This window comes from Tigriopus californicus, chromosome 4 (assembly GCF_007210705.1).
Source record: "Tigriopus californicus strain San Diego chromosome 4, Tcal_SD_v2.1, whole genome shotgun sequence".
In the NCBI taxonomy this organism is placed as follows: Eukaryota; Metazoa; Arthropoda; class Copepoda; order Harpacticoida; family Harpacticidae; genus Tigriopus; species Tigriopus californicus.
The window spans coordinates 8,156,767-8,176,536 of record NC_081443.1 but is presented as its reverse complement, the minus strand read 5'-3'; the positions used below and the strand labels follow the sequence as shown (position 1 = coordinate 8,176,536).

Genomic DNA, 19,770 nt, shown 5'->3' with positions numbered 1-19,770 from the left:
CCGGTGTTTGCATTTTCAGATCCTTTTTTCCCCCTTATGAATGTTGAGAAGTGTCTCTTGAGAGTCTATTTGTTTAACCTCTTCTTGAATATTGTACCGTCAGATGTTGGAATCGGTTGCTTGGAAAGCGTGCCAAACCTAATACTTGTCACGATCAGACCCTCAAACTCCAAGATGGCATCCTTGTTATGACCTTTTAAATGTTGCTCCCAGAGTGCCTCAAAGTCCAAATTGGTGTCACTTTTTTGCCATTACCAGACGATTCAATTACTTGAAACACCCGGTAAGGAGCTTGAGCTGAAAGCTAAAGAACGTTGAGCAGACGCACATTTTTCTAGTATCTTGCTCTGGCACAGATCTGTGCGCATGACAGTAATGGAAAAGGGTTCACAAAAAGCGCCCAGGCTTAGATATTTTTGGGTTCGCAACCCTCTCGTGCTCAAGTGTACTTCATTGAGGATTATGATCCGAGAGGTGAACTATTTTCGAGAACCGACATATCTTGGTCTAAACTATCATCCAAATTGCAAGGGCGTTGCAAATTCAAAGGAGATCAGTGAATAATCGTGCAGCACGAACTAGTTGTTGGGTGCCTTGGATGGTGGTTCTCTTGTAACATAGACCTTCAATCCAGAAGGTCGAGGGAACGTTGTTGCTGGTGATGTTTCTGGAACTTGGCTGGACAAGATAATCTCACTTGGGAGAGCATGAAGGAGATCAGAGTCGTAGAAAAAGGCCCTTCGTGAGCACTTCCCCCCCCTCCCCACACACAGACCTACAATCAGAAGGAGGAGCACCCGGAAAGAAGAGTCTGGACCTTTATTCACCCGAGTTTTTCTTTCAAAATTGCACTCATTTGCGGGGAATTTATGAGATACTGCAGAAATCTGAACAAAAGAATATGGGTCATTCATTGTTGCACATTACATCAAGGCTGCATTGGGCACGTGGTTAGTTCTACACGTCCCTCACTCCACGGTGCCGCGGAAGGATGAATCTGGCAATAAACCACAGACTGTCACAAGGCGGAAGTAAAAAGTGGAAATAAATTGTTCGGAAATTCCAAAGTACAATTGCTTTATAGTGCAAAGTGTTTTGCGGAAAGGGAAGAAAGTGGTATTTCTACCCATGAATATGTTAGCACCATGTGGGAGACTTGGTGCAAGGACCAAGCCCGGAGTAAGGAGTCGTCAAGTAAATGGCCTCAAATCCCTCCACACTGAATAGAATCAAGGGGGGAGAGGAGTGGAAACCTCGCTACATTGTAGCACACCCACTGCAAGATGCGTATCGTCTGTTGGGTTTCAAGAGCCAAAATGGGTGAAGAAGAAAACTGTCCAAGGTTTTCAAAGCATTTGGGATCATCCCGTCATTCTAAGTTCTACACACTTTGTGTTCCAATGGTCCACGCTATACCATCACGGGAAGGAAATGCCAGCCCTCATTGCTCTTCAGAGGGTCTGGGTCGAGAATCTGGATCATGCGGAGAGACGTAAGACAGCAAGACAGCATCCCACAACCAAACACGATTTATGCAAAATGAGTTGGAGCGTGAGGGGTTATCATCTTTGGCCTTCTTCCGTCGATGTCTGCCACTGGCTGAATAACTGCCAAGCTTGGAGAAATCTTAGCTTCAGCCTACACAAGAGAATGGATTTCTTAAATGTCCACCTTCAATGTGCCTCAGTGAAGTTCCCATAATCTGATCGGCTTCGTGGATATCAGAAGTATTTTGCATTTTTATCCAGTGTCTCGTGCTCCATCCAGCCCAAACTAGATTGAATGATGTTGAAGCGAGCGAGCGTTTTGACTCTCTTCAGCGTTTCTCCATCCACGCAATGTCGTGGCTTTTGAAAAGTGGGAAAACAGTCTTGAGCCTGTTAAGCAAGTGGGAAAAAGACGCTTTTTCAAAAAAATGAGGGACGGATGATGAACATAATGTGGGGAACTTTTTTCCCCCCTCCAGCCGACATCCTCCAGTCAATGGAGAGAGGAAATTTTAATACAAGGACCCTGGGTGTTTTCACTCTTCACACTCTTCGCGAAGGACTAAAGTGTTGCTCATATTGGTATTCGGAATGCTCAAAGTGTGTCTCAGATGGCACTGCGGAACAAGATCAAACTTGCCCCACTGATCAAGGCAAGGACGAAGAACGAGTGGGAGAACTAAGATTAGGACTGCGGATGCCATAGGGATCGGAGAAAGACACAGACGCCCTGTGTTGGATTAACCTAATTATTGGCCGCGTCTATCATCAAAGACTCGCGCAAAATTAGGCGCCCCTTCCTCCTCCATCCAATGAGCCTTCTCATTCACGTCTCATTCCTTTGTTCTTCAATAAACCTGGGCCAAACATTCCCTCATAACCTTTCCCACTTTGGCTGGCTTTCCCCTCAGTGACCATTTGTGACCACATGGCCACACCTAAAGTACCTTCAGAAAGAAGATCACCAAACTTAAGATGTTAGCATACGCAATCTGGAACGATCTCAAATCACATGCGCAGAACAAATCGAAAGGCCCGATTAGCTATCACCCAATATGGTCACCCTGGTCAGCTTCACAACATTGTCAATCTAATCCGGTCACTTTGGCCTCACTCCCTTTCTAAAAACTGACCTGAGAACGACCTGAAAGATGAAAAGGGGACTGACTGAGAATTGCCCCACTTTGAGCGTCTTTGTATTGCCGACCTCACCTTCATTAGCACACTGGTCAAGTTGAGGAAACATTGCAAAGTGAGTAAGTAAAGGTACTCACTTTCATACAAAGCTGGACTGGGTCGTTCTTGTCCAAGAACGGTTAAGGTAATGATTAACCTAGCAAGGCATACTCTAAATATTGCCCGAGCAATGGCCTCAAACTCTAGTTTCGTTATTGAAACCGCGTGAAGAAAAAGATCCCAAAAATAGACACTAAAAAGAAGCAAAGTGTGGGGACCTGCTTCTCTTAGGTGCTAATTCTATATCCGCTTTGATCTTAAATTCTCTCGCCCTCGTTCTTAGTGCGCCAGTTTGGCTCTCAAGAAGATCTTGGGGAGAGCTTACTTATCTGAGACGATTCGTGATGGATTGCTCATGGGTAGGTGGATGACTGACAGAAATGAGCAAATATGTTGTGTTGTGTGTGAAATTGGAAAGCAGCTTCACCACTTCATTCAAAGCCTCAGCAGTTGGCCGTGCGTTGCTGTAGCCACACTGAAGCCACAGATGTGCTAAGCTTGTTTGCCATTGGGAACATTATTTCTGGCTCACATCACTTGACGCGGCGAGGTCAAGCAAGTTGGAGCCAATTATCCCCGTTAGTTTCGTTTATGGCTGGAATGCCAACGGATGCACAATCAGTTTTTCTGCCCTCTCTGAACTTTGCAACCTCTTAACGGGAATTACTGCACCTCCAATTGATTGAGGAGTGCTGCGCACGGAGGGACAAAGTGGCGAATGGCTCTCGGATGGACGTGAAGTGCACGATGGGAACTAACTATTATCAACTTTTTCCCCCTCCCCAATTTCTCAAAAACCACTTCAAACACTTGAGCAGACGTGTTCGCATCCAACGAGGGTCGGGTAGGACACGAAGGACATATTTGATATTCAAGTCATGAAATCGCTTGCAAGCTCTAGCATAAGGGAACAAAAGAACGCAGACTAGGGCAAAAAGAATCCAAACTGGGCTTTTTCGGTGGGATGTACCGTACGTAGGTAGTCGGTTGAGATGCCTCTATGCTCTCTCGTAGCAAAGTCCACCTTGTGATCCTCACCACAACTAACAACTTCAATGGCCTTGAAATTCAGTCGAATGAATAAGACCGAGCCTCTTCATTGCATTTCGCGTTCTCTTTGGCCTTCCTGTCGTGACGACCGCAAATGCTGTGAATGCGTCCTTCACCACAAAACCGACCTTGCCAAAATGAAGGCGTGAGGTCTAGTGAACTGCCGGAGATGATGATGATACCAACTGCCATCAACGACGGTGACTTGGGTGGCTTATTCTAGTCCTAGTAAATAGCACTTATGAATCTTTGTCATTTTATGACTGCTGAACTTGATTGCTACTCGACATAATGCATTTCTCTGTCAAGCTGCGCTCATCATCTCTCGGGAACAAACATATGAATCCCACGTTGCATATAATCACTGAAGAAAATGACTTTTCTAATGACTAGCATCGCAATCAAGTTAGCTATTCACACGGCGATATCTTACCTTAAAACTGACCATGGCCCCACTCCTGGATATCCAATTGGGAAATGATATGAAAGCCTTGGGTTGAACAAAACTGATGGCTTGTTCATTCGTGGCATCGAATTCTCTACTACAATCCCACGTTAGATTCTTCACAATCGCAGGATTTGGTCCATTTGGGATGGCTTTGAGCTGAAACGAAAACATGAACTTCAAATATATTGTCAGAAACGAAGGAAAAAGAGAAACTTGGCGTCTGTCCCAAAAAAATCCCCAGAATAAATAAACCAGGATTAGACACAAGCGAAAAAATTGCTTGTGTTCTCTTCGATTGTTGCGGACCAAACTTCAAACAATTCATTCACGAAGGAGAACTAGCTGTCTTACATCCTTGAACATGCAAAGTGAATAGAGAGATATTCCGAGCACACCTGAGACTTGGAACGAAGAGAGGCCTGGCAGTGATTAACATTGATCCAGAGGGGGTCTTAGCTGGACAGATTTGTAGGGTATGTCCAGTTCATAAATCATCTCCAGTACTCCAGTGAAAGAAAAAATATATAAAGCGAAGACAAACCCAAAGGAGTGGCATGCGTGCCACCATGGGACGCTCGAAAGCGCTGGTAGAGCAAAAAGCTCCCTATTTGCAAAGGACACTTACCCTTCTCAGGGTCTACGAGAATGATAAATAGAAGAACACAACATCCCTTGGGTCCTCCAAGCCTATCCCTAACCCTGCTCAAGACATGCACGTGGTAGTTGGAACACTTGAGTGGTCCACATTCATTCATCTACGACGAATGCCTGAGTGACAGGATAAGGCCAAAGGGCCGTGCAATTTCTTGTCTTTTGTCTGGACAAGATTGGTCCAATGGCCGGCTTAGGTTGGTTTTAGCTTTTGTCACGGCCCAGAACACGAACCTTGGGAGCCACACCATATCAAAAGTCCTTTTCGGGACGGTGAAATTTGTGCAAAGCTCCTGTCCTAGGGACATGCCTTTAGATTGTTGACAGGGGGCCATCCCAGAGTATTACAGTGAACAGTACACCAGGGCATTCTAACCACCGGTTCTGGGCTGGAATTGGGCGGATTTTTCTCGTTCTCCGGCGAGTGTAATCAACATTGTCAAGATGAATCATGTCTGGGGACAACGTGACACAAGGAGCAGTGCTATACAACACCTTGATGTAATTCTATCCCCAGCTTAAGGCTAAATCTTGAACCAGGATGCTCAAAAGGAACGGAATTGGGCTAGCCAAACTTGTTCAGTACGAAATAAATGACTTGACATCAAGGCAGAATCTTTCCTCCACATTAACTGTCTTTTACGGATGCAGAGGTGCAGAGAGTAATTGTGTTAAACGACCGGACGCTAAGGGCATTATACAAGCTCAGTTGGGTGAGGGCTTCTTGTACTTGTTACCTAGGCCGTTCAAGGAGGTCACACATAAATCTCTCAAGAGACAAATATTGTCATCTGAACGCCTTTGGTAGAGCAAGGATACGTTACCGAGGGAACATTTTTTCCCTCGAAACAAACCAGCTCGATTCGTCGTCCGGTTCTTTCATCCGGTTCCTTTCTCTCTTCTCCGGAGAAAGGGCTGAATCATACTACCACATCTTTTACAGCTACCACATAAACCTCGGTTCAAGCCCAAAGTGCTCGTTGAACGCCGTCAGAAAGCCTGAACTTTGTTGGCCTGAAATAATTACTTGGGGCTCACCACGGAATAGGACAATGTTCGTCTTTCGACTCATTTTCGTTACCCAGTCCGTCTTACCTTGGCTTCCTCTAGAACCTGGACTCCATTGAAGTAGACCTCCTCGAGGCAGCCTCGAAAGTTTTCCTGGTTTCCCAGAAAAATCTCGCTGAAATCGCCCATTCCCCCAACGAACACCCCAAAATGCACATTCAGCTCGTAGAATCTTCCGGGCAAATTCACTCTGAAATAAAGAGAAATGATGATGAAAATATGGACCAAGAACGACTCAACGTATGCCATGGCTATATGGGCCCACAACCCAAGAGGAAGAAATGGAATAACTTTCTTTCTCATATCGTGTTCTTTGTCCCATTTGAGGAGTCCCAAAAACGGAAAACCAGTCTCATTGCTCTTGGGGATCTTATCTGTTCGGGTCGGCAGTAATAAACGACTTCTTTAATTTGGTTTTATCTTCGAACACAGATCGGCGGCTTTTGGCACGAAAAACCCTGGCCTAGTTATGTTACGTTCAGATGCAACCCATTCATGTGGACAAATGACAAATATCCCAAATAAGCCATCTTCCTTCCTACTGTACAATACATACTGTTGTGTAGAGCCTTCAGTGTTCCACTTTTGATATGAACGAGAAAATGGCGCAGTCACTCCAAAAATATGAGCAAACAAGTCAGCAGAAGTGCATATTACACCAGCCTGTTGGGTCGGCGGCGGTGAGCAGTGATCTATTTACACGTGTTAACCCAAAAGCTTTGTTGCTAGAACTGCAAATTTCAAGAGTCAGTTCAACCCTCAAGGGACGTTACAGGTCCAGTTGATATCTAGGCCACAACCCTAAAGGTCTTTTTGTCATCTATGTTTGGTCCTGTCTCCCGTGGGAACTCCCGTTGTGGGGGTCCATCATGGACCCCAAAACGTTGCTGCAATCTCAATGCTTTGAGACGATTGCAATACGTTGAGTAAGTGTGTAAATTCAGGGGCGATAACGATCAAAATGGTTTTGGCTACAACGCTACCCATTCCTCTCCTTTCTATTTATACATGCACATGAGTGACATTTAGTGGTTTACCAACAGATTACTGAATGGCACAAGATAGTCCCTTTATGTTCCAAGTTTGAACGGATTTTACCTTCAATCCACTTCCCTCAAAAGTTTGACCAAAAGTAAGAACTCTAAACAGCTCACCTATTGTTGGTTATCACACTTGTGTTTTTTCAAGAGCACAACAGCTACTGGCCAACTTGTCGTACAAGGCAATAACATAATTAAAGAGCAACGATGATTTGAGCTTTGCAGTATGTCCCTTGTGATATCTTCAAAAACGAGTGCACAAGAAGAAAAGTCGATTCAATATCCGGAGTGGCCTCGATATGTGAGGTGCACAAAATCATCGATATCTAGCCACTTGATTGCTGATTGGTCCCCGATGGCCTCTGCAATGTTTTCCCAACACAAGAGAGGCCAGGGACATTAATTACGGTCATCTGAATATACTGTACAACATTTGAAAATCAGACGTGCCCCAGTATAGGTTTCAGCTCGGCATTCATTGCTTTACACTGCTGCATTGGCCCTCAAACAAGCTTCAATCTAAGCCATTGCAACCAATACGTGTCATCCTTTTCATCTTCTGTCGTGTCTATCCCCTCAAAAGAAGGAACAGTACGAGCCTGAGCATTTTTCTGAAAGATGGAACAAACGAGGGACCTTATGACATTGTTAAGGGGAAGGAGAATGCATTTTTGTCAAAAATGTCCCCACAACAGCCCCATTCATCCCATTCAAAAATTGACTTCCTGGAATAAAATTCCAGAATGAGCATTTTTTATGGACTGCCATGCAACATGGCTCCCGAGCGTTGCCATTGGGCATTGAAGATCACCTCAAGTTGGTTGGGATTCGACACAGCGTTATAGGGACTTTCTGAGGGAGAGGTTTCCTCTCAGGACATCATGGTATATCATTTTTCACTGGGTTGCTGCCCTTTGCTGCCTATGAAGCAAGTCATTCTTCATCTCAAGTGTCACCGAAAAACTTGGAAAACAGAAAAGTGATTGGTATAGAATGAGTTATGACAGGGACCAACGAGGAAACGACCGAAAAGAGGATCAAGTCAGGAAGAACGTTTGAAGAGGAGCAGACGGAGTCCTTGCCAAATAGGGAGGAAAACCTGTTCCAAATTGGCAGTCACTCCAATAGAATGCCATTAAGATCGCAGACATTAAACGCATTGCTTTCTATAAGCAGTCTCTTTCAATTCTAAAGAAGAAGAAATCCGCTTACTTTTTGAGCCCGCACTTTCGGTTCGACATGGGACGAAGGAAAAAGCCGAATCATTCCATAAAAAGAACCCTTGAATGTCGAGGGTGTAATTCCAATTTTTATGATTCATCGCTCCCTTCCTTTTAGTCTGACAAAAGCGATGGCCTTTTCATATCAATGGCCTTTCGTATCTGAGGACTTACGTCCCAACTCCGAAAGAGAAACTGAGCCGCGAAAAGTCCGAATGAAACTAAAACAATCCAAAATTCCCAGCACGCTTACTATGTCCACCACCTCATATTCCAGCGTTCCAAAGGAACTCGAAACTATAAGCGAAATAGAGCCCTGCGAATTCAATATCTTTCCTATAACACTATTCTGTTCGGACCTCACCACCTATCTTCCAAATCGAGGCCAGATCGAAAAATAACTATCTTGTTTCTACACCTATCATGAATCCAAGAGAGCAACAACGTACTTAATGATACTTTTCCGCACAGTCTGTTACATTCATAGTTTGTCTAGAGGCTTATTGTACATATTAATAATGGAGTGCTTATTTGCTCGGTCAGTTTGCTTTCAGACTTGCGCCTTCTCAGCTTCTTGCAAAGGGATCTAATACCCGGTGTACAATGTAGCGAGGGGAAACTTGACTTCCAAGAGGGGGGTTTCCTCATTCTAGCCGTACTCTATATGGACGTGACATGGTTCTGACCACTTGGAAATTTGCTTTTATATAGTCCCAAGCCCTCCATGCTCTCGGCTTCACTTTCAATTTCTAGCTTACTTGGTCACGAGCGCGGGGATAGCATAAATGAGGATGGCTCAAAGAGCCCCAAAATTGACATCCAGTATCACCATCCGTTACTGAAAGTCAATCTTGGAAGAGGTGGAAATGGGCCCAAAACGTCGAGATTGAATTGCTTGAAAATATGGTTACGAGAAGAAATTAGTGCTCAATTTGGCATGAAAATGAATCTGCAAATGGTTTTGCAAGCCTCTCGCGGACATTTTTTCATTCATCTTCTCATTGTACCCATGCGTTTATGAACACGGTTATTCTATAAAGCTCTCTCAAAAAATGTAACATCCGAGACGGAGCTTACTTAATGGTAATGAAATATGTTCGCGTATTATGAAACTTTGACCATAATGTTTTTTCGCTTTTGTCATGATTTCAGGGCTTTAGTATTCCACCCGAAAAGAGGAAGATTGTTTGCCAAGCCCGGAAAGTACAGCTGCGCATTGATGCTTGTGTTTGTTTAAAATGAAACCTAGCAAAAGCTCACTGAAACTGGCAAATTGACCCTCGGGCTTTGATTCGCTCATTTTCTCATGCTAAAAAAGATCAGGAAAAGAAAGGTACAAATTTCACTTAGAACGCCACCTTTAAGTGTTGAAAAATATCGAAGTGAAGACGTTGTTAGCGACGATTTTTTGCTAGTGTTTTAGATTTGCGGACTCTGGAGAACTGTGTGTACTCCTTGAGTGGAAAAAGGATCCAGACCCTCCCATTTAGGTCAATTTGGTTGGGCATCGAGTTGAGCATCTCCAATTGAAAAGGACCAATTTTATTGGCACGATATTCCAGAAACAAATTCCAATGTCACCACTCGCATCCCCAATGGTAGCAATAGCAATCAATAGTTTGGATGCTTTCATATCCTCAAATCTCAACGAGAGGGTTGCCATAAAATGCAAATACTTGGAAATATGGGAGCTCCACCACATGTCAAAGAAACCAAAGCAAAAACGTATCTAAACATGCTCTCCCGAAGAAAAAAAGAAATAAACTAAACAAGAACTGGACCATATTTCTTGTCTGGAACTGTCGGAAGTTATTCCGCAAGACAAAAAGTAACCCCGGGAAGAGCTCTCAATTCATCAGAATCTTCACCCTCACACACACCGCCCTGGTTCTACAATAAGAATTAGGCGGCCTTGGGCGACTTTTCTTGGCTTTGAATACATGAAATTCATTTATAGGTGTGTTCCTTGGGAGTGCCTTCTTTGAGTGGAGGGATGGAGTTGAAAATGTTTCAAATCTAAAGGGACCTCTATGGTTTGAAGTGATGGAGAAACAGAGCCACCATCAATTTGCCATTTTTTCAAAGGAGCCAAGTCAAAAGGGAACTCTTGCCATCATTTCCTAAAGAAAGAAGAGGAGGAGAAGGAGGAGGAAAATTCGTCGTTCTTTGGCTGAAAGCTCGTCCCCAAACGCCCACAAACCGTAAAAGGGGACTGCGAAATTAAATGGACTAAATATGCAAAGCGGAACCCACAGCAAAGCTGGCTGCTTGTTGACGTCTTCTAGTGCGTAATAATGCATATAGGACCCAAAAATGGAGCTCGTCCTTTCTCCCAGTTCAAACATGGAAGATCTGTTTAACTACTATTACTACTACTACTACCATCACATCCCTCGTGACATTTCGAGATGCCTGTTGGGGATCTGATAGGGTCGGGAAAAGCCTCTTGACTGGTTTTGTCTCTAGCTTGTGCCACAACCAAGTGTATATACAGAGTACATTCCATTGATTTGTTGTTATGTGATGAAGAGGACCAGGACATTCACTTATTTCCTGTGGGGGAAATTGCTTCGTGTTCTTTTACAGATTCCGTTTTGAACAAAAGCTAATCTAGATGAACCGAGGTGTTGATGTAGTCACCCTGATTGTGGATGCACCAATTTTTGAAGGACTCTCAACAAAACAGAATCCTTGATTTTCGCGACGGAAATTTTGATCCGGGAAGACGATCGTTGCTCCCCTATTTCGTTTAGATAAGCAAAAGAATCTCAGCATCTTGGCCAATTTGATTAGTCAAATTGGACTCAAATTGAAGCCAGTGGGCGCTGGGAAATGATATCTTTATGAGCTATCCTTGATTTGCAAACTCATCAGGAGCTTCAAAACATCCTGCAGATGTTTACCACATGATTGGTCCATAAATATGACAAAAATGAGGGCCGTAGAATTGGCCGTCAAGAATTCTCAGAATGACACAACTGTATTAATGTCAAGATTCTTCTACGCTTGAAGGCAAATATTCAAATGTCATGCAGTTTCACGAATGATATTCATGGAGAGTCGTGTCAAGTCTAGACCTGGTTACCGTTCGAAACAAGGACAAGATAAAGGCCAGCCTTGTTCTGCTCAAACTGCAGTATTTCCTCTCACAAGGTCTTCGTTCGGTTGGCCAAATATTTCATATTTACCGAATGAAGGAATGATTTCTGTAACGTGAGTGAGCGAGTCAGAAGGACTCGTTTTAGGCGAGCCGAGTGAGCGTACTTACCTTCTCGAAACAGCCATTAAAGGCCATAAACCTCGAGACCAACCAACCAAGCCCAATATACCGAGACGAAGGCCACATTTCCCGGAACTAACTTGGGCGAAATTATTATCTAAACGTGCCCAGACTCGCCAGACACACCACGTATGAACACCACTCACAATACCTCCTTTTGAAGGCCAGTGTGCGTTTAGGATTTTTGCCCATTTCACCCCCAAGGGATTCTTTTTATCCCGTCTATGCAGCCGCATTGGATTGGTCAGATCTTCGTGTTAAGACTTGGGTAAGGCGAGATTCGAGATTTCCTTCCAATTTGTACTGTATATGAGGCCACATGCTCACAACAAATGTCAGATAAGGTCGCCAAGGTCGCTGGGTCCATCTGAAACCTTGGTTGCTTGGATGAAGGCAATGCCAGTTGGTTAATTTTTTAGCCACTTGGTCTGCGTCATCTTGCTTATTTGGGACAAGTTTGGCCGATCCCTCCTCCCCCCTTAACACACACACACACGCTTGTTAGGGGACAGTCAATATACTCACTCTACGAGAGTCGTAATCTACTTGCACGGGTGAAAAAGCAATATCGAAAATATCACCCTGCGCGGGATGTGACTGACTGTGTTTTGTACACAGGTCCTCGTGCGATATGTGGAATGGTGTCGCATGGAACAGTATATTCTAGATTCTCTTTTCCGTAATCATATTGGAATCAGACATTGGAACGGCACCACCAACCGGAAAATCATTCATCATTGTATATTAACTATCCTTTCTTCGGTCATAAGTAAGAACGGCAAAGTTCGCTTCTTTACGGCCTCAAATGCGCAAGCAACAATAATAGTGAGCACTTAGCCAACTTTGACGAGTGCAAATACAATTTGGACGAGAAAAGAGAGTCAAGAAGCAATCAAACATTAACCTTCTGTAAGAATGAAACCGAGGCCAGTGAACAAAAAGCGGCCCAATCTCCAAGAGTCAACATTTGATATTGGGCTGGCAGTTCCATGGTGGCCAGATCTTGGAAACGATGCAGCCTGATGTCAATATTGAGTGGGAAAAGGCATCCAAATACCGGAGGTGCAGTAAGTACTAGGATTGTTGTACGAACAATGGAATCGTCCAATGCTGCAACCGAGCTCCGGAAAGGGGAGCTAGTCTAATGAATGGTACCAGGAGTGAAATGAATCCTGCGAAGGCGCACTTTCGATTCGGCCAATCCATGCTTGTTCCCTTGGTTAATGATCTTTTCCAATCGAACACTCAGGCAATGAATGACCTTGCTTCAAGCGAGGGAAAACGAGAAGAATATTACCTCAAAGCAGCCAAAATCTCCTAATAAGGATAAAAAGGCTTTTTTAGCCCTACGGGCATTGTTTCCTTTTTCTCCTTTGAAACGGGAAAGAATAAGTGAAGAGCTTACGCCAACCTTTTTGGTGATCTGTGATAGCCGTCAATCACCGACCCCATTTTGCTCCTATTTTTTTTTTTTAACATTGTTGGACTTAAGAAATATATTCTTGTGGTATACATTTTTTTTCCGGTCTTGTCGTAACGTCGTGGACTCGACCCTTGTTCGACCAATAATTATGAAGGCTGTGAGATCTACCGACCTTCGAAAGAAAGTACGTAGTAGGGAGGTATCTGCCAAAGCATGGTGCTTTGCCTCATTTTCTTAGCAATTAAATTTCTTCGTTCCCTTAAGCCACATTTTCGAGCCCAAAGTAATGGCATAACTCCATCGGGAGTTGAGATGCTAGGATGCCTCAAAAAGTGAGGTGCTTTTAAGTGGGTTCCACCACTAGACACCGCTCTTCACGAGCTTCAGGATTCACGGCCAGAAGAACGTGGATGGCGTAGAAGCAAGAAGAGGAACCGAACGGGAAAAGACAAGAAAGTAGAGACTAACTGACTGACTGAAGGAAAGAAAGACAGGCTATTGTGGGTATTGAAAGCCACATTGGCCATCAAAGATGTCTGAGGATAAAGAAGAGTCTACATAATAGGGTAGGAAATGGAGCCTTGCGGTTTTTTTGTTGCCGTGCTCGTCTAACCTTTTGGACCAGGCTTTGTTCGACCGACCCTAGAGCCCCCAGATTTCAATTCCTTCTGGAAAGAGTCGGAGGTGCTACACGGTGAGGAGGCATGTCTGAAATTGTGAACAGCCGAGGGAGGGAGATGGGAGTGGCGAAATGCCTCAAAATTGGTCGGGAATACCAAGTACCGACCCATTGATAAATGATCCCTCCCAGGGTTTCAAGAGCAGTTGTTGTTGTTCCATCCATCCAAGACCTCAACTCCTTGACATGCAAACCTCAGCCAGAACCAAAGCTTGAACAAAGTACTAAGTAATGTCCGGAGCGCTGGAGTGGATGGAGTAAGATATTTCTCGAGTCTTAGCTTGGATGGAGTGATGAGTACGTGCACAGGCAGGATTATTTACAAAGATAGATGAAGCTGTTTTCCAAGTGCAAGTGATCTATTGGCAGAAAACGTATTTACCAGACCTGATTCTTCTTCAACCCTTCCACCCGTCACACTAACGCCACTCTCATTCTCTCTTTCTTTTCCTTTTGCACTCCTGGAATGGAGGAGGCAAGTTCTTTTAAAAGTACTGAAACCCGAGAATCATGGGGATTGATAAAAAAAAGTCTGGAGAGAGAGAGATTAGAGAACACTCTTGGCCGCCGAAGAAGGGAGGAGGAGCAACATGAATCTCACACCCCTTCAAGATGCTTGAACGTCAAGTGTTCTGTGAATTGTACGACTGCTGTTCTACGAAGAGACAGCCGACATATATTCTTGGCAAAGCTTCCTCTTCACCCCTGGAGGCCGCAACTCGTCTAGATACAAACGAGAGTTCAGCCATGGCTAAATTCACGACGAGTAAATTACGTTCGGGGATGCATCCATTCAGGTAAGGAGGCCCACAAGTGGGAATCGGCATCACGATGAACGCGACCTTTTTCATTCTCCAGACGAGCTTGACATGTTGCTTGCGTCAAGGAGCAACTTTTGGGGTCCAGATTACAATCTCACAATGATGCCAGCCAGTGTCAACCGTCTCATCTCATGAATATTTGCAGCCTCTAGAGCGTGTCGGAAATGGATACACGGGTTGAAAACCTACGGGTGATGCGGGGGGAGGGGGCTGGTAGGCCGTCGTCGATTTGGTCCTGAATAGACCTCTGATTAGAGGTTCCTCATCATGGGCTTTAACTTCAAACAAACGAAGTCCGTACCGGGATAATGAAATTGGGCGGCATTGAACATTTTGGAGAATTAGCTGGTTGGAGGGGGCTGGTAGGCCGTCGTCGATTTGGTCCTGAATAGACCTCTGATTAGAGGTTCCTCATCATGGGCTTTAACTTCAAACAAACGCACAATGGAATCAGAAATTGAGGGAGCCTTTCGCATTCCGATTCGAAAACTTCATATTGCTCTCATCGAACTTTTGGGCGGAATGTTTTTTTTACGACTGCTCCATCCGGAACACTGACTCTCATAGCAACGAAATGGAAAACGTGGGGGAAGCATAAAAGTAAATTGCTGAAGCCTGAAGTCAAATCGAGGCAGAAATCAATTTGATCGCCACGATATTTTCACAGTTCGACAAAAATCCTCGCATGAGGTTATTCTAGTCTTGCTCATCTTTTGTTCCAGGCACACCACCTCACCCTACAACCGTCGAGAATGAATCATTTCCCCTTGAAAGGACTTGAGGACATTTTGCATAGACATAAAATGAATCGCTCTGTGTCTTTTCTCGGCCATAAATTCCACAAAGATCAGGATCTTATTGTAACACATTAAACACTAAGCCTCCTTGAAACGGAACTGTGAACCTCGCTATTTATCGGTTCCAGGTCAAAGAAAGTGCCCAAGAAACATGTGTTAACCTCGCCCAAAGTACATTGAGCAATAGATTGGAACAAAGTCCACTTTTCTGCGTTATGAATAAACACACTATCGAATTCAGATTGATCGGAACGAGACTAAACAATATGGCCAGGGGAGGGGTTGTTCCCCGACCGTACTAGGAGAAAAGGCCAAAGACTTACTTGGTTGAGTGAACGTCGTCGACCACCAAGCTCATGTCTGCATCGTTGCGAATGATCTTGACCTGATGCCATTTGAGATCGTCCAGACGAAGGCCCCGTGGACTGCTCAATTCGGACTCGCCTGCTCCAAGGTTGATGTGAACCTGAAAAGAACAAAATCGAGTGTCGGCAAAGTTTGCTTGTGACTAAGTGGAACAGCACGTGAAAGCGAGTCTAATCGACTCGTGTCTGATGGACAAGGACCTCCTTCCCGACTTTGGATTGGCAGAGAAACTTTCCTCTTCCTGGCATTGTCACTTTAGAGTAGCTTCCAGTTCAGAAGGGAGGGGGCAGGGGATGTGATGCCGACCTTTAAGATAAGGCCGTCGCTCTCTGAATTGTCTCTTTCCGTCCTTCTCTCTTGCACCAAAGTTATCTGCCATATCATCCTCATCCAATTCTACCTTACCTCTGTGTCTCGATCATCCGTAGACTACAGCAGTCATTCCCTCCGACACGACACCTTCACCCACCCCAAAATAACTAGGCCCTGGCAATGATAATGGCGAAACTTTTTACGCTTGAGAATACCAAGACACGCAAGGTCGAGTTATTGAGCGATACACACTCAAATAATGAATCAGAAGCGCTTGGAAACCAATAAGCCATACTAAACATAGCTGGGTTGTAGGTGGTAGTCGGTGAAGATTTCCATTCTGATTATCGTGTGCTATGTGAGAGCGTGTACTATACATGTACAATTGTATATTGTACAGTAGTCCCTTAGAGGCTCTGTGAAAGAGGCCAGATTTATGCAGCTGCAACAGTGGGAAAAAAGGCCATCAATTCTGTTGCGGTAGAATGTCTGCAAAAGTAGTTTATGTGCTTGGTCTGCTCGTGTGCGGTTCCAGATGCTCAAGTTAATAGAAACACTCACACACTCAGTGGGTTGGAACTATTAGATTGCTGTTAGCCATGGGAAAATAGATCTCAGCGCTCAAAGGATGAGAGTTAATCGGAAGAGAAGAAGGTGATTGCCTGAAGCGTTTCGACAATAATCGATCCCAAACCAACCAAGGTCTTGATTGGCCGACATTCAGATTGACCGTTGGGCATCCGATTTCTACCAACCTACTACTGGATCAGATATTTCATGAATGTTATGAATAGACGATTGTATTCGTAGATAAAAGGAAAGGGGTCGACTGGCACAATAAAAAGAAGGTCATAAAGGCGAACTTGCCCATTCCCAGGTTTCTTACAATCGGTGTGAGCCTACAACTATAATATCAGTTGTGCACGAACCATTGAGAAGCACTATCTCACAATATCCTAAAAGCTGCACAAGGAATGTGGACAAATATGTCCCCCCAAAATGCACAATTCTACCTACATCGACGGGCGGGCAACTTTCTCTACTGAATGTATGCATGTTATCGCTTGGGAAATGAAATGTTCCTCACATGAATGAAGAATCCCTTCGGAGAAACAAATACCTGCATTCGAGGCAAGATTGAGGATACGCACAGTTTAAGGACGTATTTAGTATGCTAAAAAAAAAGGATAAGGAGTGATGACTTTGGAGCAATCCGCCTTTTTGGTCACCTTCTTCAAGAGCCAAGCGGGTGTTATCTAAATAGTTTTCTTAAAAAAACCTGTCTGTTACACTTGATGAAATGCAGGCGAGATCTCAAAGTTTTTTCTTCTCTCCAGAAGACAAAAGGCTGTAATTTTCTAGAAGTTCTCGCCCTCGTCTAGTTTTTGGAACGAGCTTGCGAACCAAGTTTCAAACTCAAAAGTGCTCATTTTGCTCACTCACTAACCAACCAACCATATGTCTCCTATCTTACATCAACTTATTGCAATCGAAATGAAGGGAAAATAAGCGTATAAATCATCTCTGAGATTCTGAGTTTCTCTGTTTGTCAGGGTTTGTGACAGAGTTTGAGCCCACGCAATATTAAATCCCAGGGAATAGGATGTTCAAAGTGATTGATCTGATTTCCTTGAGAGGGTCGTCCCTTCAGAGTGAATGCGACGAAAAAGCATCTTGTGAACTCTCAAACGATCACCAGTTTTTGTAACCTCCTCGGCTTTGCCAAGAATGCTCAAATTGATGGTGATCAACACTGACAGGATGAGTTTACGCTTGATGGCACTCTTTTTGGTCGAATTATGATTCGTTTTCGTCACTTCCTCTCCTGGCGTTGCTCTTGTTTTTCCTCAATCTCTTTGAGGGTGACCATATCCGATCTAAAGGCAAATAATGGTAAGGGTCCCAAACACGATTTTCGTCTCTATTTGCAAAGCTTAGGGACTAACTCGTACATCTTAGTCGAAATAACAGATCTTCAACATTATTTTTCTCTCATGACCATCAAGTGGAAGCATTCCTGAGCTAGAGATCCGTCTTCTTGGCTGGAAATGCTCTTTTTTGGCCCACTAATTAGCGCCTTTCTATCAATAATTACGAATGAAGACCTGACCAAACAGCGGGCAATAGGCCCTCTCCAATCATTCTTCTTTTCAATCTTCTCCCGCTTTTCCCAAGGACGATGGAGAGGGGAATAAGGCCCAAAAGGGATTTTTGTAAGGGGGAGGACTTCTTTGCCGTTGCTCGGAATGTATTGCTCAGCAATTCAAGATAGAAAAACCATAATTCTTATTTAACTTTAATGTTCATAGCATATCCAAACCACTGACTAACAAGAGTTATCTGTTCTGTTTAGCTCTTGAATGTAAGGTTGATGTGGAATTTTGGTCAAAAGCTTGTCCAAATCGGAATTGAAACCTGCTGAAAGAGCAACAATTTGTATTCTTAGGAACATTGTAGGGAAACATGTGAAACAATGAAGGAGCCCGAGAAAGAGGAGAGGACATGAGATCGGACAAATTTCCTGAATGCATTTGAAGACATTGAGTATCAGATACCTATTGTACCTTCTTCGAATATTGCACAATCCAAAGCTTTCTACGTAGTCTCTTCTAATACGAAAGCTCTCAAATTCTTGTGATGTTTCAAGCAAACATCTTTGGACCTGCTCGACCTTTTGTAACTCTGTTTATAGGTTTGTTTCTGTTAAAAGAAATCACAGTAATTTGTTAGCGGTGACACTTTATCTTCGGTGCTATTATTCTGGTATTTAAAAGCTACAAACAAGAGGAGGGTCGCATCCAAACGGGCTTCTCATCTCCAAAAACGCAGCATTTTTGCTCTAACTTTTCTCGAAGCTCACTCTTCTTAAGGACTCCGATGTCTAACTCTATACATAAAGCCAAGAAAAATCTAATACTTTTTACAGACATCAATCATTCATCTGCAATGCTGAAACAAGAGAAAGCACTATATGTTAGCTCAGCCACGAACTTCTAGAAAAATGGACTGTGAACGAGTTTCCCGCCAAATCAGCCTGTTCTTGCTAATAGCAAATCTGAGCCACTTTTCGAATTAAAGTAATAGTAAAAGAAACATGGATTTCCTCAGTCAAACGCAGGTCATTTTTATATTATTCATTTGTAAAATGATTCGTTTCAAACTTAGGTTGTCAAAAGCTTATGTTGTTGACCAAGAGGAGGCCGAAAAATTGAATTTTATGTATGTTTTACTACATAACTTTGGACATATCTCCTGAGCTCCCTAAGCATACTCTAGCTTTGGGCTCAAACTTGGCCAAGCTCATCTATTCAACAAGATCTTGTGGTCGTATGAATTGCTTGTTTGGATAAATGGGAACGGTTTAGGAGATAAGAATTTTTTGCTTCCGTTCGCAGTCCACTTCTCTAGCTCAACCATCCTTTGATCACACTCTATGAAATTCAATCTCGATTTCGTTCGACAACGTATTAAACTTGGCTCATTAAGCGAGCTATTTTTGAAAAAAACAGACTTTTTGACGGTGGATGGTAAGTTTCTGAAACCGATGATCTCTCTCTGGGCTGAAACGTCCAATGTATTCAACGACACGTTTGCAAACTTTTCCTTACCTTTAACAGGATATGATTTTCAAGCTTTTCATTATCTTGAATAAATACCCCTAAATCCCTCATAAACAAAACCTATTGAAATATTTACTATTTACCTTTAATATCTACGAGTGGAGTGATCAATGGCGTTGACTCAAAGGTCATTGGGTGGAATTTGCGTACCAGCCTTGAGTTTTTGGCTTATGTAGCTGAATGCCAATAAAAAGGCGATGTGACAAGTTTTCTAGACATTATGTGCCAGACAATAGTTGGGGGCTTTCAATGAGACTCATAAAAGTAAAAGT

General features: G+C 43.6%; 1 protein-coding gene across 1 annotated transcript in view; it reads right to left on the bottom strand.

Annotated features, from left to right (window-relative positions):
- The window catches only part of LOC131879589 (chondroitin sulfate proteoglycan 4-like), a 59,194-nt gene that overhangs the window by 23,004 nt on the left and 16,420 nt on the right, over positions 1 to 19,770 (bottom strand). Inside the window, 3 exon segments of the mRNA XM_059225948.1 lie at positions 4,207 to 4,377; positions 5,968 to 6,130; positions 15,524 to 15,666. Of these exon segments, the coding sequence (XP_059081931.1) occupies positions 4,207 to 4,377; positions 5,968 to 6,130; positions 15,524 to 15,666 (477 nt within the window).